Source organism: Episyrphus balteatus, chromosome 2 (genome assembly GCF_945859705.1).
Source record: "Episyrphus balteatus chromosome 2, idEpiBalt1.1, whole genome shotgun sequence".
Taxonomy (NCBI): Eukaryota; Metazoa; Arthropoda; class Insecta; order Diptera; family Syrphidae; genus Episyrphus; species Episyrphus balteatus.
In genome coordinates, this window is record NC_079135.1 from 133,308,823 (window position 1) to 133,331,034 (window position 22,212).

A 22,212-nucleotide genomic window follows, 5' to 3' on the forward strand; every position below is an offset into this window, starting at 1 on the left:
TGACCTAAGTTTAGAATGTTGTTATGACTTTCTCACCTCGCCAAATTCGCTTTAGCAGGCCTCAGTTCTAGGTTTATAACCTTGAAATGTTCTTTCTATAGAGCGGAGGCTGCTTTAAATCACTTTGCTCTGCTCTGCTCTGCTCTGAGCAGAGCAGTTGCGTTTGCTCTTCAATATAGCTGCTTAGTGCTCAGTTCTCAGCTCCTCAGCCTTATCTAGAAAAATCAAACCCAATCGAATTTGATGGGATTTTTTTTTTCTTATTCATAGATGAATGTGAGAAAATCAAGTGAACAGAGAGAACAGTAGAAATGTTCTATGCTCTTAGAGATTTTACTGCTTTTATACGCAAAATTGCTCTTGTTCTTTGTAACTTCAATGCTCTTCTTCAAAAAATGTTCTCTGCTGTTTAAAATTCCACTGTTTTTTTATAAGAATTAAAAAAGCAAAGTGTAGAGAAAAATTAACCTGATAACGAAACAGAGAAGTTCAATTTGAAATTCCATTGTATCAGTGCAGGCATTCATGGAGTTATTTCTTATCAAAAAAATCGAAAATTGTCAATTTCTTTTCATTTATTTTGGGTTCATATTTTCAATCATATTCAAGACAGGAAATCATTTAAAGATTAATTTGCGACATTAAATGCTATTTAAAGAGTGATAAAATAGCAGTTATTAATAGCAGCTATTTTTATATGCTGCTTTCGGCTTTCACTGTTCTGTAAAATTTGCTATTTAGCACACCCTACCTCCTTCTAAAAAACCTAGGTATATTGACATTTATGAAAAGCCTATAAGAACATCAGATAATTTCCATCGATTTTTTTGAACTAAATATAAGATTTTAGTGATGGAATAGACTTTTAATAGAGGAAAAGAAGTTTAAACGCTGATAACTCAAATCTTTTGAGAAGTTTACATTTAACATATAAAGGAAATATTGGATCTTTCTTCGGTTGATAAAATATTTTGTTAGATGAATTACTGCAGCGGAGTTATCCCGTCAACATTTTTTTTTTCAACTCGTTTCCAAAAAATCGGCTGAGCTGATAGTAATGATAACCATCGGGTTTTTGGAAACCTGAAATTCTTTATTGAAAATAGTAAAATGGTAGCAGTACTTTCAAGGGCAGTTTAAGTACCCTCGATTGATCCGTTAGAAAACTGAACTATTACGTGAAAGCACGGAGAAAAATCAATCTATGGATAGGTAATGTAGGATTCTATCAAAGCTCAAAGACAATCATTTTTGATTCTTTCTATAAGCTTGTGTCGACGATACTAAATGTAAGTCTCTAGGTGAATATCTATCAGAAATGATAACGCGAACTTGCTAATAATGTTAATGGCATTCATGATTCTTGTATGATCTATGGATATCAAAAGAAAGGCATCTACTTAATAGCAAGTACCTGTAAAATGTGAATTTTTGTGAAAACCTTCTAATTTGATAACAAGGTAAATTACAAAAATGTATCTTTTTGAAAGTTACCTATAAAATTATTACTCAGTTCTTACATAACCTCTTTCAGTAGCTTTTTATTAACTCTTTGTCGGTTTTTAAGATGCTTCAATACCAAATTAAGAAAGCACAGCGATGTTAAAAAAAAACCTTTTATTTTCTACTTTCAAAGAGTGATCGTAAAGTAGGCAGGTACAAACTGTCCCAACTAAAAAAAAATCAGTCCTAGATTCAAAAATTTTCCCACTAAAATCAATTTCAACACCTCGAACAAAAGTTCAAATCATCCTCAAGACAGGGATTTTTTTTTTTTTTTTATTTTTCATTCATGAAACTCACAATCGAGAATCGCCATCGCAGTTTCAAAAGCCAGTTCTACAAGAAATCAAATAATCACTTCGTTTATATATCTACGCATGTATCTAAAAATGCGTGCCGCACTGCAATATACAGAGTTCAAGCGAAACTCTAAAGAAATAAAAGAACAAAAAAGGAACAAAAATTACAACTACCACCCCTTTTTCGTATGTTAAAACGCAGGATACGGCGGCGCCCGGACAGCTATAACCCCTGTGAAGAGCGCGCGTGCTTCTATGCTACACCTCTCATTTAACTATCCCCATTCCATTCACTCTAATAACATGTTTGCTGTTAAATGAAATTTTACAACCCTCTGATTGGTCAGAATGCTACCTACAACCATGGCCAACCTCCCAGAGCCCAGAGTATCTAGATACACAATCTTTTTATTTATCGTCATGGTGGTGCACAGAACAACATGACGGCTCGCTAATGCAGGAGCGCCCTAACATAACACACAGAGCACACGAGCAAACAAGACCCCTACCAGCAGAAGAAACGAGAAGGCAACAAAACACGTATCTACGAGTATCTTTGCGCACATTTGAGAACCCAGGCAAAAAAGCATTTTCTGGTTTTCTGTTTAGTTCGTTAGTTGTCTCATTGATACAACTGCGCTTGGTAGTTTGTTTTATCGTCGCTGGTTTTGCTTTCGTCGCCGTCGCCGATACCTACAGAAAAGATACTTTTGTATAATTCAAAATAACACAGACTACAAAAAAACTACGGGTTTCGAAATTTATGACCGGAATCTATCTAACCAATCTTTCGGTTATCTTTCAAACTCGAGTGACAGATTTGCATCTCGCTGGACCGTTTGCGTGCGATTGCAATTTTTGTGGTGTTTGCGACTTTATACCTATCTCGTTCCTTTTCTGGAATTATGAGATAGATCAAAAACTTTTTTGGCACATTCTAACAAACAAAAAAATATAAAACTAATAATAAAATCCAATTAACACCGAGACAATAGATGAAAAGGCTAATGTTCAGAGTCTTTGTGCATTTGCGTCCGATAATTTGAGGGATTACGAGGATCCTTGATCCTTTTTTGTACCTCGTTGTCAAAAAAAAAAAAAAACAACACAAAGGCTTTCCCTTTGTTGTTTGAAATTCGTGTTGGCTAATGGAAAGTGGCAGCCTCACCGGAGGTCTGAAACAAACATCTACTTAGATAGGCTATAGATACCCTATAGCTTGCTGTTGTATTATACAGAGGTGTGGATTTGTGATATTTTTGTGTTGTCAATCATTTTCTTCTTTTTTCTTTCTGACAATCGATTGAGTAACCGGGAGTGCTATTTTAACATTTTTCCCTCATCCATTATTATCAAATGTAAAAAAAACATCATCCCTGTTAAATGAATTGAAAACTTGAAAAAAACTGACGAATTTGCAAAGTGACAAATCAATTGAAAAGATTCAAAACAAAACAACAAAGTATACCTACGAATAGGCTTACCTAATCTATTGAAGGAACATACAAAAAAAAAAACACAAAAAAACATTCAAGATGCTAACTGATATGACGCCGACGGCTGGCCAACTCTACGGATCCCAGATTCCGGCAATGGGAATGAATATCTCCAATATCGCATCGCATCTACAGAAACCACAAGTTAATCCGGTAAGTACTTATATCTATACAGTGTACATACAGAAATCGAGATTGTTTATTTGAGAATACTAATTTGAGTGATATAGAAAGTGGCAATTTCGTTTAACCTTTGACCAATTGAAGAGAAATATTGAATCGCATTCGGATTGTAATTTCGTATCAGATTTCGAAAATATTTTACTGCTTATAATCTATCTAATCGAACAACTGGATAGGATATCTTATTGGAATAAGGATTTTATATATCTTCACCCACACTAAATATTTAGGTAGGAACATGTGTATGATGTGTACAAGAAATCACCGGATGTCTGTTTGCGGTTAATATTGGTACCTATTTAATGTTTTTAAAGCAGGTAGTTTAACCAATAAAAGAGGAAATTTTGTAAATTTGTTTTTGTGAAAATGGTGCCCTTGGTTAAAACATAAAAATTGAGCAGAAATACATACCTCCAAACATTTGATTTTGTAAACTGGCACGAAAACAAGAAAATAAACAAGCTCAGATTTCTAAGATATCGGAGACTATTTTCGAAAAAAAAAAAAAAAAAAAATGTACGTTGTATAGGGAGCCTTACAGCTGAAATAAATGAAAACTTAGAAATTCAAACAGGCGTAGTGTATCCGTCCTTAACAAACTTGCTGTACCAAACTGGGGTAGGCGTATTTCAAAACTATACCATAAAAGCAAAAGTTCTTCACGGCGTTTTCAAATTGAGACGACCTGGACTCTTGCCTTAGCTGTTTCATAGAACATTTGATTCGGGAAATGTGTATTCGCATAAGGTATTATCAGGTTTACTTAAAAGAGTTCTCACATATTGGCTTTTCTGCAACTCTAGATTATATTTCTGTCTTCACCATTTATCCTAATTTTAGCTGGAGTATTCATCATAACATGTTGACCGAACTATGTTTTGGTCGTTAGATTTCCTAACTCTTGAATATAAGTGACAGCTTGAAGGTTGTATAAAATCCCTACTTTTGAACACATTAAGTCCTAAGTTTTCCTTCTGATCAAATTCTCGAACATCCGACAAACTTTTTCCAGAGGCTTAATTATACAGTGGGAATTTCTTGGTAACGTTAATTGAGTTAAAGTCAAGGCAGTTACAAACGATGTCCAAGTTGTACTATAAAACCCGTAATCTTCAATTTCTGAATCTTAAAAAGTTTGGTTTCCTTAAATTTTTTTTTTTCAAAATTGCCATTGATAACTTAATATTTTGTGTTTTTACTTGTCAAATTTAGGAGTACCCGAAGGCACCCATTTGATCCAATATTTTGTTATGACTGATTTGTTGTATATCTTAAGAAGATTCATATACTGATACTCTCCAACTATTTCATATTCATAGGCAAGATCAAAACAGTTTTTGACGTTGAAATTGCGAAACTATGTTCGCCGTACGATCAAGCTCAAATTTAGGGGGTTATACTGATGAGCAACATAAGACTCGAAATGCATTCAATTTAAATATTAAAAGTTTAAAATTTCTTTAAGGTGATCTCCATCCTAATTTAAAAGTGTTAAACTATATTTTAGTTTTTAAGGCTCCTATACTTAATGTTGACCTTGAAACGTGTTTGCTAAATAGCTTTAATGAATTTGATTAATCGTTTTAAATTTAATTTTGTTGTTGAAAACAACATGTAATTTGAAATTTATAGGTTTAACAAAATAACTTACTCAAAAGTATACCTACTCAACACTCTTTCACATCGTTCAAATCTCAGTTGAGTCACACTTACATATTTTGAACAAAGCCTAAAATTTAACACTATTAAAGATCAGCAATCGTTTCTGTTTCAACAATATTAAAAAAAATGGATCTCGTGTTTTCGCTGATTAATAATGACAGAAAACATGTGTAAAAAGAAGAAAGCAAAAACTCTTAAAAAAAGAAACATTTGCTAACAATAAACGATAAAGATTGTAAACATGCTTGTTTGTGATTAGTTAGGAAAACGTATTTCTTTTAATCTTACTTTCCAAGTTGGGGTTCAAAAATATTGGAAAAGTATAAAATTTTTATTTTGGATGAATTGCTTTCTGAGGGTATACAATTCATTAAAATCCCAATTCTGTTAAAAGAAGACTCCCCTCTCTAAAAGAGGGCAGCTGGTCACCATCTTGTGTCTAATTCCGGTTCGTTTTCATTACGTTAATTTCAATGTAGTAGCTCTTATTGCTTGAAAACTAAATTCAATATCTTTGTTTTTCGAATTGCATACGGAGCAACCGTGAAACAAAATTCTTAAAGATTTTTTAGAAGTGGCTGTTAGGTTTCTTATCGCCATTCTATGTTACCAAAAGTCAATTTCTTCTAGCAATAGTTAAATAAGAACTATTTCTCCAGTCGCTTTAGGTTAAGTCACCGCCGCGTCGGTTACTAAGTTTTTATTACCAGACAATAAGGCTAGGGACACACATGCGATTTTGGTCGGGAATTGAGATCCTTGTGAACCCTTTTTGGCGACTTAATAATCGCACGACCTAAATCGCATGTGTGTCCCTGACCTTATTGTCTCGTAAAAACTTAGCGTCCGGCAGGCGACCGTTTTTTTCCTCGGCATATATTTTCCTTATAGGGGTTGTACTTTCATGGTTAAGGACAATGTGGGAAAAACTGCGGTGCTTTAACTCTGAAAGTAGAACTCTTATAATAAAATGATTAATTATATTTCCAGTCAGAAAGTTCTTTGAAAAATTTCCGTGCGACAAGTCGTTCTCGAGATATTGAGACTTACCCGTTTTTCAAAATGACGAAAGGCCCACAAGATCAAACATGACGCACAAACTGAAATTTGTACACAAGTTCACAGAGCTCGATCGGACTTAATACAAATCGGTTATGTTAAATCAGACTTTTGTTAAAATGTGTTAAGGTTTCCAAATTTTTATTATTAAGCTGTCATCAGTAATGAAAGTCCACAAATATCTACATTTTATAGCATCCTAAATATATTTTTTTTTATCGGTTGTAAAACAAAACTAGTTACCCAATAAATCTTGAACTGTTGAAAGAATCAAAATTTATAACCCCGTAATTTGATTATAGGCCTTTTTTAAAATCAAACTATCTAAAAGATACCTCATTTCCAATGCAAATTCATCCTCTCTTATAGAAAGATACAATTTTTGTAAATTATATTTCGTATCTAGAACATAAAAAAAAACACTATAATTCTCCAAATATTATAACAAATGCATTGAGATCGTCGAATTTATGGTCAGTAAAACAAGCGCCACATGTGACTTGCTGCCGTGGTGTGCCCACCCGCTGCTTAGCCGCACCTTTGTCATTTCATGTCACCGCTATAGCCGTAGCCGCCGCCACCACCGCCGCTTTTGTGCCGCATCAATAGCTTTTGATCAAAAAGTTATTAAATCCGGTTGTGTCTTTAGTGGATTTTAGTTTATTAAAAAATTAATAATTTAAGTTGGAGTTGAACAGAACTTAAAAACTGTTAATCCAATGCATCAACTACTTCACCAATTCACATTTTCTATATAAAACATAAAAGAGCCCCATCTTCACGATGGTCAATTATGGTAAATTCTAAACATAATTTCTCCAGCTATGGTCTTGGATATGTTAATTTAAGTGGTGATTTATCAAAATTTTGAATAGTTATGAAAAGATCCAATTCCTTGTCATTACGGTTATAGGTAGAAATAGATGCAAGGGAAAGTAAGGAAAACTAAATTGATACTAAAACGAATCTTACCTTTGATCTTAACCGCACCGTTGGATGATTTATTAAAAAAAAAAAAAAAAGATTCTCAAAGAGTTTGAGAAGGTGTCCTTATAATTAATATCACATCCATTTCTACCAATTTGAAGACGCATTTTTAAACGTTCTCATTAAAAATATTTTATTTTTCTTCAAAATGTGCGTCTCGAATTCAAAAAACTATTTTTCAAACCATTAAAAATGAAAAATAAAAAAAAGATTGCGGCTATAAAGAGACAAAATAATATGTTTATATGTTTTTAGTTCGCACCATTATAAAAGGCTTTGAAGACATGCTATAGCGCATATACGTCATTTAAATTAGATGTCAAGAGACTGTAAAACGTATGCACGATTCAGTCTTTGGTGACAGTTTACGACTTCATTTTGATTAGAGTGATGAAATGAACATCCCTTTTCGTGTTTGTTTTGTGGACATAAATCAAATACTAAATGTCTGATTTTGGTAAAGAAGTGTGGATCTACAGTGTATTCACTCATTGCTGGATGATGGTTTGAAAATTAACGATGCGAACTTCTGTCTTTCCGGAACGGAAAACTATGAAAGAGCTCCAAAAATATGTAACGAATCATTTCAATTTCATCCACGGTACATTGCAAATGTTGGCACTAAGAAGTGGATAGTGATAACTTTGCTTATTTGAATGCATTTTTGCTGGAGAGAATTAGTGAGCTGAATACAGAAACTTTAAGACGAAGAGGTTCATGAATGACTTTGCTCGAGTGAAAACCCGCTCAACTGAAAATACAAACCAATCGTGGTTTTTATTATTCTGTTTTTGTGATTTTGTTTATAAAAAACTTTTTCGGTTTAAATAGTCCTAATACAATTTCCCGTTATTGGTTTTCAATTTTATTAAATTTTTTTCAGACGAGAATGCGTCAGTAGCTTTATTTGTAGAATAATGGAGTTGTCTTTTTCAGAAACAAAGTTTTGACAAATTACGAAATATCTGGTAAAAATATTTGAATATTTTTCTACATATATGTATTCAATATTTTGGCAGCCCTTTTGTATTGTATGCATTCCATAAGAAGACTTGTAAACAAAACCTACAACTGTAAAATACATATAGACTAACAAAAGTGGTTGGTAATTTAGAAATATAATATTCGTACTGACGAATACAATAAAAATAAATCATTCATGAAATTTAATGTGTTGGAAACTGTTAAGCGGCTTCTAGACGATACAATCGTTGTACCGATATTGTGATAAGCTTGTGTAGTGTGAGCTTCGACGGTTGAACCAGTTTCATTGAACGAGTTTGACTGCAAACCTCTACATAAGCTAGCTTTCTACAATACTCTATAATGGAAATTTCTTCAGTGAATTTGAAAAAATGCACTTAAAAAGAATAACAATATTTTTTGCTTCCGATTCGTTTAAAAATTTTTTTGACACATTTGTCAGTAGAAAGTAAACAATCATCGGGTTGCATCGTCTACAGGCCGCTCTGGACTTATAGATACGCTGATTGCAAAAAAATGGTTTGAGCTCGTTTTCGACTACATGGGTTATTCATTCCGCCAATAACATATTTCAGCTGCAATATCTTTTAATTTTTTTATAACGACTCTAAGGCCCAATTTATTCAATCTCCATTATATTTAAAGTCGCCATTTCAAAAGGGAAATTTTAAAATTCTTATGCGATTTGGCAGATTTTCAGTATTTAATGGCGACTTTAAATATAATGGAGAGTGAATAAATTGGGCTTAACACAATGAATCAACTTACAATAAATATGTGGAATTTTTTCAATAATTTTGTTTCTTCAAATTTTGACTACATTTTCAATAACACCTCATTTCATTAAGGGTGATTTTGTTCACTAGAAGTTGAGCATAACTTGAGGATGTTTACCTTAAACTTCTGGATTTTGTTTTGTTCACGCAAAGTTGACGTTTTTAACTTTCGATTCTCAACTCGAGAGTTTATAAACTTTCGGTTTTCTCAACTTCCGGAAAAAGTAGAAGTTTGCCGACCAAACTTGAGAGTTTGCTTTAAAATTATTATTTTTTTATTTTTCTGTCAAAATTTTGTTGGCAGTTATTGTGATAAAAATTAATGTTCCGAAGGAAAAAATCGAAAAATAACATTTTCGATATAAAATGTTGCTCATGGAAAAGAACAAATTCGTAGAAAAAAATATGATGCAAAAACAAAACGAAAACAAAGACAAATTTAAAGAGAAAGAATTGCATTATTTATTTTCTTATGTACATATTATTAAAATGTACATTTATTAAAACCTTCAAATTTAGACATTTCTTTGTGAAAAAAACATTTTTTTCTGGTGCTAAAGACCATTTCCGACGCTATTCACATCTATCCAGTTACATTTATTTCAATTACTCCGCATTTTATATTACTGACAGCCATACAAATAATATAATTTTATCAAATCAATCAAATGATTTGAATTTGAAATTCTTGAAAAACGGAGCGCACGTACAATCGGACTAATAAAAAATCTTCGACATTTTGAACACCAAAAATAAAACACAAACTTAATTAAAATTCTAACTGATGACAAAAACATAAAAAGATGATTATAAACTGACATTATTTGTCTTTGCTGTCACAAATATCCCAGGGATATTTTCAAAACTGAAAGTTGGCCAACTTTTGTTTTTTAAACTCGAGAGTTAAGAAAAAAATAGTGAACAAAATAGATTCTCAACTTTTGTTTTAACTCTCGAGTTATAGTCAACTCTCAAGTTTGTGAACTTGAGAGTTTGCTCCAAGTTGAGCAATAGTGAACAAAATCGCCCTAATATTATTATTTAATTGTTTGCAGTCAATTTTCGTTGTAGCGCGCTATTTCTAGGTACATTTTGATGTGTAAAATGTATTGAACAAAAATTTTAAAAAAATTTTAAAAAAAGTACGTATACGCCATAGTGAACATTTTTTGTATGTGTTCTTTCTTAATTTGTATTAATTATATTTATGTAGGTTTATATATGTACATATAAATCTATATAAATATAATTAATACAAATTGAGAAAGAACACAGTACTCAGTAATCAGTAATTTAAGATTGAAATTTCACATTAAACACAAGCATTCGTTTGTTGCTGAAGGGTCAAAAACAAAACATATGCAAACGTTTTTATTTTTAGGTGTGCTATTGGACCGTAAATAGTCTTTTTTAGGTCTAACCGAAACGAACAATATTATTGGCTTTGGATAATAGAATGAAAATATGTAGACTTTTTGAAAAATAGAGATTTTGTTAGAATTTTTCACATGACAATAAGCTTTTCTGGATCATTATAGAAGAAAAATTGTTACTTGAATATTCACAAAAAGGAGAATTTAATTGTTAGTTGCGTGCATGTACATTGTACATATTTGAAAATATATTGAAAATTTTAAATACATTTCATGATGTTGGGTTGGTCCCAACAGAATCTTGAAATAGTATGTATTTGTTTTTATTTTTTTGAGCTCCTGAAAGAAAAAATGACAGCATATTGCCTTATGGTTTTAAAAAAACTTTATTTATATTTTGGGGCCTTTTGAGATAAATTAGGAATAGGAGGATAAGTGAACATGTTTTTTCTTTGACAAAAATACCCTTCATATGATCTTGGTCTTTTTCAAATAACAGATAAGGGTAGATATTTTTTCTACGGATCTTGTACTATAAACTCATTAGAACTAACTTTTTTATCAAAAAATCTCTATTTAGCTAATAAAAATCCTATATACATTGGTTTCATTGATACTGTAAGTAGGGGAGAGTGGCGGACAGTGAGACACCCTTTTTTTAAATTGGTATATCTTAGAATGTTTTCGAGATAGCTTAACGAAACTTTGAAGTTAGTTTAAGACATATTTTATCTTAATGTTGCAAAAAAACTTATAGTTAAAGAATGAATGAGGGCATCACATTGGACTAAAATGTAGAAAAAGTCAAAACGTCTCACTGTTTGAAAGGGGTGCGATCAGTGAGACATTCTTAGGTGAAAAAAAAATAACGAAAACGTCAAATAATTAGGTAATTGACAAGTATATACTTAATTAATTTATGTTACTTTAACCCATTTATTCAAAAAAAAAAAACAAAAAGCCAAAAAAAAATGAAAGAAAAAACAATACGAAATCATTTTGAAGTCATGCTAAAATAATAGATTTTTTTAAAATCTATATGTCTCACTGTTTGCTTTTTAAAAAACCTATGTCTCACTGTTTGCTTTTTAATAATGTCTCACTGTTTACTTTTTGTCATTTTTCGGAAAAATATAAAATTACAAAAAACGAGAAGGAATTCTAATTCAATGATATTTTTTTATGAAAGAACATATAAATATAATACATATGTAAAAAAAGTTCTGTCCACTAACCAGATTTTTTTGTGTTATACACTCTTTTTATAACACTCCAAAAACTACTTTCACCTGATTTTGTGTGATATTTTACGGCGGGGGAAAATGGACAGCTTTAATTAAGTCGGGACAAAATTAAAAGACGCAGACGGGGAAATAAACGTTTTGACCCAAACTAGCGTTACTGTGCTTATTTTCAGAAAAGAGAAAAATGGATTGTCTCACTGTTTGCACCGTCTCACTGTCCGCCACTCTCCCCTACTCTTTTTGCCAGCCTTTAATTTTTTCCCATGAATTTATTTATATGGGCCATGTGCTGACAAATACTCACTTTGACCAAAAATAATGCACTTTGATCTTTGTTGCTTCCTTTTAAAAGTGTCCATAAAGCCGACGGATTTTCTGGCTATGAACTTGTAAGGATCAAATATTTTCTAAAAGAAATGCGAACAAAAGTATTTCTCTGATTTATTCATATTTAAACTGTTGTCCTCTTGTAAGACTTTTGTAACAAGGTCAGATAATCCTTAAAAATAAATAAATGAACACACATAAGAACCATCCAGAGGATTATTACGAACCAACAATAGGCATGTTCTTGAGATAAACAATGAACAAATAGGGAACCAACAATAGGAACCTCTTGATTTCGAGTGGTAAGTAAGCCTCTTAAGTGCAAATCTAAAAACACACAAAAAATTCCTTGAAAACTTAACCACACATCCACACACGTACATGAGCGGATTTTTAAACAAGTGGCATCCATAAATCCGATATGCAATCTAGCATTTACAAGTAATTGAACGAATGTGTTCAGTTTCAGTTCATGATGACAGAAAATTATGCATCATCACGTTTTAATTATAATAATTGTTTTATTATTCTCAGCAAATAGAGGTGTACCTATTTGAGAGATAGAAATCAGTTTATTTTGTAAGTCGGGGTCAATTTCAATTTTCGAATTGGTTAAAGCTTAATCATTTAATAAATTTATATATACCTAGTCATGATACTTAATTATATAATCTATACCTTTAGGTAAAGATAGAAAACAACTATAAAGTAGACATGACAAAATTGTTAACGCGATGTACCTTTTACCTATATAAAAGAAAGAGAGATATCTACCAGTTTGACGTTTGACATGACGGCATCACCACAATTGCAACCGTCATTACTCATCACCTACTACGCTACACTAACTTTTCATCTGCACCCACACACAATATTATTGCTTGCATGAAGGGCTACTATTCCTCTCTTGGTAGAAGAAGATTCAGATATCAAATTAGACCGTAATTATCCTCATTAGGCGTTCACTGGAAATATAATAGGTCTGCAGACGGGTCTGTTACAATTACGACAGATTCACAACCAACATCAACGGTGTATTGTACTTGTATATAAAGTTGATTGGAGCTGTGTTGTTCTTATAGGTGTTAGCGGGTGGTAATGCTGGCTGATGATGGAAGCACTTCATTTTACAGGGTGCAAATAAGTTTGATTGAAGTTTTATTTTTCATTCTTGAATACTATTTTAGTCCAACTAATTACGGCATAATATTTCTCATAGATTTGTTTTCATCTAGTTTTATGATATTTTGTAAGTTTTGTCTGGCAAATGATTTGAAATGTTTGCTCAAATAAGATTAAAGATATTTAAATAACACCTACCTTAGAGCAATAATTTCGGGAACTCTTCCTTTCCTTAAAAACTGAAATTTAAGCTATGAATCAATTGAATATAAGAAACTGTATTCACTTATTAGAAATAATTTTCTTAAATTTATTTTTAAATATTTCTGTTAAGTAAAAGTTTTCAGAAGAAATTTGTCACATTGTGAACAGAGCCTCACAATTTTACCAAATTAAAATTAAGCAACAAGCACACTAAGATAATAAGCTGATTTCACTTCGTAATTTTTCTGGATTTATTAAATTAAATAATATGTTAAGTACCTACGTTTTATCTTTAATTGTCATTTCGGGAACGCCAGTTTTGAAAAAATATTAATATTCAAATAATATTTTGTTTTCGTACTTTTTTTTATCCTATCACCGAAAACAAAATATTTGAATATTAATTTTTTTTTCAAAACTTCATATTCATGAATTACTGGGACTAGTACGAATGGTAGGATATAATTGATAAAATCGATAAAATGCTAGTTTTCATATTTTTAGTCAAATTCTTTCTAACATCTAGTTTCACACATTTTTCTGTTTTCAAAACGAAATAAAAAATCCATAGTGGCAATCATGTACTGAATACATCGTATTATTTAGGTACAACAATCAAACAACTTATATAAACTGACAATTTCCTATCAATTCGAAACGCGTGAAAAGGGGACGAACTAAATTCTTTGTTGACAAATTCAGGACAACTCTTTGGTCTCTCGATGTCAGCATAAATTTAAACACCAAAATCCCATCAGTGCTATTCAATATTGTTATATATATACCTAAATAAGTTTTCCAAAAAGGAACTCGATTTTACAACTCTCGTTGAAACTCCCTTCATGAAAGTGCCGCATGAATTAAACATCAATCGTCAGCCTTTTATTTTTTTTTTATTCTTGAAATATCTCATTCAAATGGACAGAAAAAGATTCATTCAATACTGGAATTGGTACCTACGAATGCAAATCTCATCACCAAAATGTATTTTTTTTATTCAATGAGAATGAGTATACTTTTCTTATTTTTTTCCTTTTGTAAGACTATTTAAATGGATTGTCAACTCAGCAGCATTCCTGAAATATTCAGATTTCAACAAGGAAAATGGGCGTATTCCGCATTTTTGTTGATTCCCCTTATGTATAAACCTAAAGAGCGAGAGAGAGTTAAAGAAAATAAAAAATTGTTTTCTTGTATCTTCCCAGAGTTCAAATAGAAATGAATTTTCCATTTTTCTTTTATTTCTTGTTGTACCTTACTGTCAATGATATTATGTGCTATTTCAAGATACAATTTATTTGAAAAGTTAATAGAGCGTTGTGGTGAAAATGCGCATTGTTTTTTTTAACATTTAAAATGAATTTGATAAAATTAACATGCGCCCAACGTGGGACCTTTGCAAAGCAATTCGGTTCGTATGTTTTTAATTCAATTGGAGCAGTAATTTTTAATTCGATATTATGTCGCTATGTTGATTTGTATTTAAAATGTTTCACAAGTTCAACGATAAAAGCCAAAAAAAATCTCAATTTAATTGGGTTTTTCATTAACCCTTTAGTTGTTAGAACTTGTTTTTCATTAACAATGTAACTAGTGGATTAAAATGAAACAGGACATAATAATATGATCGTTTGCCATCTTGAACGATCCTCTTGAAAGAAAGGTATTTCGAAAAGCTTAAAGCTGAAACACAATCACGCTTTGCCGTCGATTTTGACAACTGCGAAAAGTTCAACTATAGGAAATCTGTGTATCCTCACACATTGACGCTTTTCTTACGTACGCTTTTTTTGACAAACGTAAGGAAACGTAAGAAAGCGAGCAAAAGTTCAACCAGACTGAACCTTTGCTCGCTTTCTGACATTTAACAGACATAGGTACAGTCACCCACATTATTATTGCGCCAAATGTGAATAAAAAAAAAATAAATTATTGCAAAACTATGTGTGTTTTTTAATTTCTCTATATAGATTTTGCACAAAAAAACGACATCGAGATATTTTAAATCAAAACAATTTACGTATTAAAAACAAAAAAAATTTAATGATGTTTTAGATTGAGTTTTATTGTTAAAAACAATATATTTTGATTGGTTTTGTTTTTATAACTATAGGATTAAAGAATAAACAAATTTCTATGCATTTTTTAAACACATTAATATCCTTTTTCATTTTTCCACAATTAAATCAAGATAAAGACTTGGCCCAATAATTTTGTGAGTGACTGTGTTTTTTTTTATTTGACAGCAGATTTTATGTTGCAATCAGCTGTTCAAAGTCAAAGTGACAGAAGCGCGCTTTGAGGATTTCTCAACGTAACGTAACGCCCGAAAGCGTGATTGTGTTTCAGCTTTTAAGCTACGCGAATGACGTTTTTGAGGTTAAGTCGTGTTATTTTTTATTTTTATTTTTTGTTTACAATTTTAGTCATTAGGATAGTTACATGATTTTTCATCATTAAAAAACTAATAAAGCTATGAAAAATTAAATAGCGAGGAGGTTTTGTCTTTGAGATTTCGTTGCAGGTTGAGAGAATCATTATACATAACTCCAGGCAAAAAACTTCATCTCAAAAAATGCTTCAATGATACTTTTTCACTATGTGTTTACGATTTTTGACCAAAAAAAAAAAACTGTATCACCAACAGAGGAAATGCAACTATTTTGATCAATAGTTTCAGAAGCTATTTAACAATGTTTTAATAAGCATTTATATGGTTTCAATGAATAATAGATATTCAGTTTTGAAGTTATGATATAATTATGTTTCTCTACTAGTCACACAACCTCAACACCTGTGAAGTGTAACCGTAATCTCAGCTTGAAATTTTCACATGATTGACTTTAAAAAATTCTTACTTTTTCTGTAGGCATCGTAGAAATATGATTAAAGCGTCATATAAAAGGTAAAATAATTAGCTTTCAGATGATATAAAATATTATAGGTTGTCAGTTAAATAAATGGATTTAATGGTGTTACAAGAGAAAAAAGATTGATTTTTGCTTTTTTTGATAAAAACTGATTTTTTTTTTTCAAAAATAGCTCTTTTTGTATTTTTTTTTTTTTTTTCAAGAAAAATTAGTTTTTAAGGTTTCACTTCTACCATGTTTGAATTGCACACATGATTTTTTTTTTTTTATGGAGGCATCTTTCAAAAACCGGTAGTAATGAATATTTTATTGTGTATGTACAGTAGAGGGAGGTAGTTCAAGTAATTTTTTTTAATTTTTTTGAAAAAATAAAAAATAATAATAATAATTTAATTAGTCTAATATTAAAATTTAACGATAATTGGATTTGTTTGATTAAAGAAAGTGGCCTAGTGTTAAACTTTTGACCTCGAAACAGTCTCGGAAAGCAAACGAAGGTTATCTTAATTTTTGACCTTATTTCACAGTACCACCCATTTTTTTTTTTATACAAAAAATATCTTCAAACTCTTAACAAAAATATAGAAATTTTTAAGGTCTTATGACTCAAGAAATCTTTTTATTTGGTTAAGTGCAAATTACTTAATAACAATAATGTATGCAGATAAATATAATTTATGTGCCCTTGACACTTTGGCATAAAATCTACACACGATATATATACAGTAAAACCTCAACTAAGGATATATCGAATAAAAAAAAAAAACAGTTCGAAAAGTCAATTCGACTCGTGTGCAGTTACTTAATCTCTTCAAAATTATTGAAAACAATCTCGCAGTAATTGTTTCTATACACACAGAGAGGTGCGCAGTAATAGGAAGGTATATATATTCCCCCTTCGCAGTCGTGCGAACATAAATATATGCGCACTTCGGCTAAGGTCAGAAACGACAAATAGCGCTCGCAGCAAAAAAGACTTAAACAGCCACATTTGCATTCAGCGCGCAATAAGCGTTCAAGTGATGTTGGAAACTCAGCGAGCGCAATAGCCCATAATACGCCAGCTAAAGCCATACCCAAGTTCCATTAACAAGAAACCCAAACCAGCCATTGGCATATTACTTTGTGTACCTATAGATACGTTGGATAAAGTCACATTATACATACACCTTCAGCTTTAGCTACAGCTTCAACAAGAGTCGAGTCGAGAGCGATTATCCCGGCAGTTTACATCATCAACAGAGGAAAATTGATTGATTTGCGGATTTTATTTATAAAATGCATACAACAGCACAAAAAATAATAACATTCCGTTGAATCGATCGGATCGACACCGACCGATTATTATTATTCTCTGCTGAAGGACAAACTACACTCTCGGCTCGGCTCTTGGGGTGCTAGGTAGAGGTAGTTAGTTGCTGGACATAACAGCACAGGTTTTTCAAGCTTGCAAATCGTGTTGACGTAGGTATCTCTATATCTGTCTTGTGTAGGTAAATAAACTTCATAAACGGATGTTTTCTTATAACAAGAATCAACCCGCAACAAAACAATAAAAGTTCATATTAAAACTGCAACATTTTGTTCATTTAAATGAGACTTGATCCTTTAGTATGCGGATGTCCTTATATTTGCAAATCGTTTTATTGACGATAATTTGAATCAACATTATAGCAACACCACGTAACTGACAAGAAGCCCTGCGGTACCCTAATCTCAACTTTATGACCTCTGGAACAAGAAATTCTTGACAGATCCAGGTATATCAAACAGTTTGTAGCACATTTTAATACAAAAAAAAAAAAAAAAAAAAAAAAAAAAAACTAAAATCAATGATTAATGAAGTGCAGCCATTTGTCAGGAACAAGACTGTTAACAATTGGTTTGTGTCAAATTCCATTCGATGCGCATCAAATGCACTCAAAAGAATATCGATTTATAGACCTTAAAACTACAAAACTCGAACCCGTACAAACGACTTTTTGCTACCCCAGAGTAAAATTTTTAACATTGCGGTGTGTTGTTGAAGACCATTATTCTTTGGGAAGAAAAATCATATAAGCCTCTTGAATTTAAGTAGGCGTAGCAAATCAAATAACTGCTAAGCTGCGAGCATTTTAAAATATGTGCTGGTAGCGCCAGTCTGTGAAATATTTTACATATACACAATGAATGTGACTGATTTGCGCTGGTCCTTTTTAAATGTCGGCATAAAATCGACCGACTCATTCATAGTCCCTGTGAAGTCTCAAGAAACTGCAGCAGCACCATTAAGCAGGAAGGCAACAAACACAATAAAAAAAAAGGAGCAAAAGTCAAATGCAAAATAAATTCCACAATAAACAAATCAATTCTCGAAGTATATTTATTACTCTGACAAGGCAAATGTATAAAGGTAGGTTAGAGGTAGGTACGTAAAATACTTCCTTCCAATCGGCTACCGGTGTTCTTCTGTGCTTCGGTTCGGTTTACACGTTGTCGAGTGTGCGGCTTCCGAAGCACAGCTGGAGACGATGACGACGACGAAGGCGACGTGGAAGCTCATTTCATTTCGAATTCGCTAATTTGAATGCGTTGGTCTTTTCATTTGTGGTCGACAAATGATATACTGTGCATATGCACAGCACCGGATCGGAGATGGAACCTTGCATACTACCAACGACGACGAAGACGATGGAACTAGCGGACATTGGGTTGTGGGTTTCTTACCAAACCCCATATGGCTGGCTTCGAGCTGGAACATGATTTGCACAATCAATTTATTAAATGTGAAAGGACCGTAAAAGAGTTTTCTTTACTTTTTTCTGGAGTTCAATATAAATTGAATTTTAATCGAAGATTTCGTTTTTAATTGATTATGATTTTTTTTCCAGCAATTGGAATCGAAATAGAATTCGATAGGTGTGAATCGTGTAGAATTTTTTTTTTTGATATTTGGAAGAATCCACAGGTTTAGAAATTATCAAGTTTTATTTCTTTGACATTGTATTAAAGCAAAGTAAAAATTGTTTTTCTCTTTTGCTACTTGTTGTTATTTAACAAACATGACGTACTTAACGCAACAAAATTTTGCATTGACATATGGGACCTACAATTTTCTACTAGGTAAAAGAGCTAACGTCAGATACTTACTCTTTCTCATGACACCACACTCTTAGAAGTGTTTTTGATTTCTCGAGATGCATCTGAAGAAAAGACAAAAGAATCAGAAACCTCAACTTCCGACAAGAAAGTTCATCGAAAGTACACCCGCTAAGAGGAAGCGGGTCAAAATTCTGACTTCCAAGTTCTGGGCCCCTGCTCTGTAACTTTATCACTGGCGATAAATGTTTTTCAAGGTGTCCAAAATCAATTTTCTTCCATTAATGAAGCAAAATTTCTTTCAAATTCAGATATTATGAATTAATTAATTATGATCCGCAACAAAATTTCTTTTGTTTTGATGAGATTTAATGGATTTTAAAGTCATTCAAATATTTTACCGCCAGTGATAAAAGTTACAGAACATGGGCACTGGTTTTCAAAATTCTGCTTTTTGTCTATTCTGTTTTTCAAAATTCTGCCAGAATTTTTTTAATTTGTTAACAAAAAATATTCAATTATTGTTTTTCGAAGATATTTTTATCATTAAAAACTTTTCCTCAATATTTTTAAACTAAGATATTGATTTATCAAAAAAAAAATTAATACTATACATAAAATTGACAAAGTAGAAGCGATTTTACCAAATTCTGCAAAAAAATTAAAAAAGGGATTTGTAAAATAGAATTATGAAAAGTAGAATTTTGAAAAGCAGAATTTTGAAAAATAGAATTTTTAAAAGCAGAATCTTGAAAGCAGAATTTTGAAAAGCAGAGTTTTGACAAAAGAATTTTGACCCCGGAAAAATTTGGACCCCAACCCCCGCTAAGATTTATTTATCCCTAATCCTTGAGTTTGTCAAAACTTGCGGCTATCGTTTTAGATTAAAAGGTTTTGGCTGTGATCTTTCATACTTTTGTAATGCAGGATTGCCTGCATTTACCACTTTCGACGGTGATTTAATAGTTTCCACTAAAGTCTATCAAGTTCAGCAAAGTTTTGTAAGAATTTTGACAATTTTCAGATAAGATTTGAAAGCCTCGTCTTGCATTAAGTAGTTCTACCTCAATTTCTTTGGTATCAGCTGTTTCTGTAGGTCCGCATGGGTTCCATTTGCCAGGTTCCCCAATGGATTTTACTGTGTTTATGGATATTCATCTATCTAGAAATTGATCTAGAAATGGAAAAAACAATTCGATCTGGGTATATAGCAAAAGCATCAACTTTAACGAGCTTCTGGAATCCGTCGTGGTGCAATAATTGTTCCCCTAACCATTATCGTGTTTTCTAGATGGCTAATAAAGAAGTATTACATGGTTTATAGAATAGTTCATAAAACCTAAACAGGTCAGACGCTTTCATGAACTACCAACCAATATTGCAAATATCAAAACATTGTCATTAAATTGAACACGAAGTTACTATTGTTGTTCATTGTAGACGACATTATATTCATATTTAAATTTGAGGCTCACAAAAAAGTGGGATTTAATCAGTTGACAAGTTGGAATTAATACCTTTCTTATATGTATAATAATGTGGATTTAGTTAACAAACTAGTTATCAATTTTGGTTACATTTTGTCAATATGTTTAACCAACCGAGTCGAATCAGTATAGATTCTATAGAATCGAGAGAAAAAAAATAATAACAATTATATTCATTCAATAACTTAATAAACAATTATTTAATTGCCAACTATAAACAATTAAACAAAAACATTGTTTATTTCAATGAACTAAGTTGTCGATAGATGCACTTCAAAGAGCTGTAATTATTATACTTGTTTTTTAATTATATGGTTCCACCAGGTTCCACACACACTACCTGTTGTTGATAGGTATGGATAGTTAAAGAGAAAACTACAGTTAGGCTGAATGGATACATGCATACCATATTTATACAAATCTTATAATAAAAATCTCACCTTTTAAGTCTCGGTGAGCTTTCAACACTTACAGCCTCCAATAAAAAAAATACAAATTAGACATTATTTATATACATACATATACAGGGTGTCCCAAAAGTAATGGATCAAACGAAATATGCTGATAGGCCAACTATAGGGCTCTCAGAATTTAGTAACTTGTTCATCCCAAATCCTTACGGTTTTCAATTTAATGCAGTTTTTGTGAATTATCGAAAAATCTCGACTTTGCAACAGTATTTTGCTTCCTCCGGTCATAATTGATTTTTGTTTTTTACAATTCTTTCACTAAAACATTGGCTAATAAGAATAAATAATTATTTAATCAAAATATTTTTTATTTCATACGCCATTTTGCTGCAAATTAATTAACAGTTCCATGTTTTATAAAAACTCAATTACTTAATTTTTTTTCAGAGCAACACACTGCAAAAAATTTGTATGGTGTGACACAGGTTAATTATTTTAAAAACTTGCCGTGTTATTGCACTTTTCAAAAATGTATAAAAGTTTCCAAACTTGAAGTTAGAACAAAAGATATTACAATTTTAATGCAACAAAACAGGCCTTTTCAGAGAAAAATAACATAGAAAAATAAACACATTTCCTCGACTGTTGTTTGTTTATTTCTTTTTGAATAAAAGCCTTGATTTTTGTTTGTTATTTTGCTCTGAAAACCCCTGTTTTTTTGCATTAAAATTGTAATATCTTTCGTTCTAATTTGAACTTTGGAAATTTTTATACATTTTTGAAAAGTGCAATAACACGGCAAGTTTTTAAAATAATAAACCAGTATCACACCATACAATTTTTTTTCGGGATGTTCCTCTCAAATAAAAGTAAGAAATTGAGTTTTTATAAAACATGGAACTGTTACATAATTTGCAGCAAAATGGCGTATGAAATAAAAAATATTTTGATTAAATAATTATTTCTTATTATTAGGCAATGTTTTAGTGAAAGAATTGTAAAAAACAAAAATCAATTATGACCGGAGGAAGCAAAATACTGTTGCAAAGTCGAGATTTTTCGATAATTCACAAAAACTGCATTAAATTGAAAACCGTAAGGATTTGGGATGAACAAGTTACCAAATTCTGAGAGCCCTAAAGTTG

At 31.6% G+C, this 22,212-nt stretch overlaps 1 protein-coding gene across 4 annotated transcripts in view; it reads left to right on the forward strand.

Annotated features, from left to right (window-relative positions):
• LOC129908908 (transcription factor Sp9) overlaps positions 1–22,212 on the forward strand; it is a 63,289-nt gene that overhangs the window by 21,276 nt on the left and 19,801 nt on the right. Inside the window, exon 1 of one of the 4 annotated variants that reach the window (XM_055985741.1) lies at positions 2,273–3,451. The exons of 1 other annotated variant lie outside the window; for it this stretch is intronic. In XM_055985741.1, coding sequence (XP_055841716.1) covers positions 3,338–3,451 — 114 coding nt within the window. In that variant the 5' untranslated portion in view covers positions 2,273–3,337. Of the gene's footprint in view, positions 1–2,272; positions 3,452–22,212 lie in introns of those variants that run through there. 2 more of the 4 variants (XM_055985738.1, XM_055985739.1) reach the window with 2 other exon arrangements.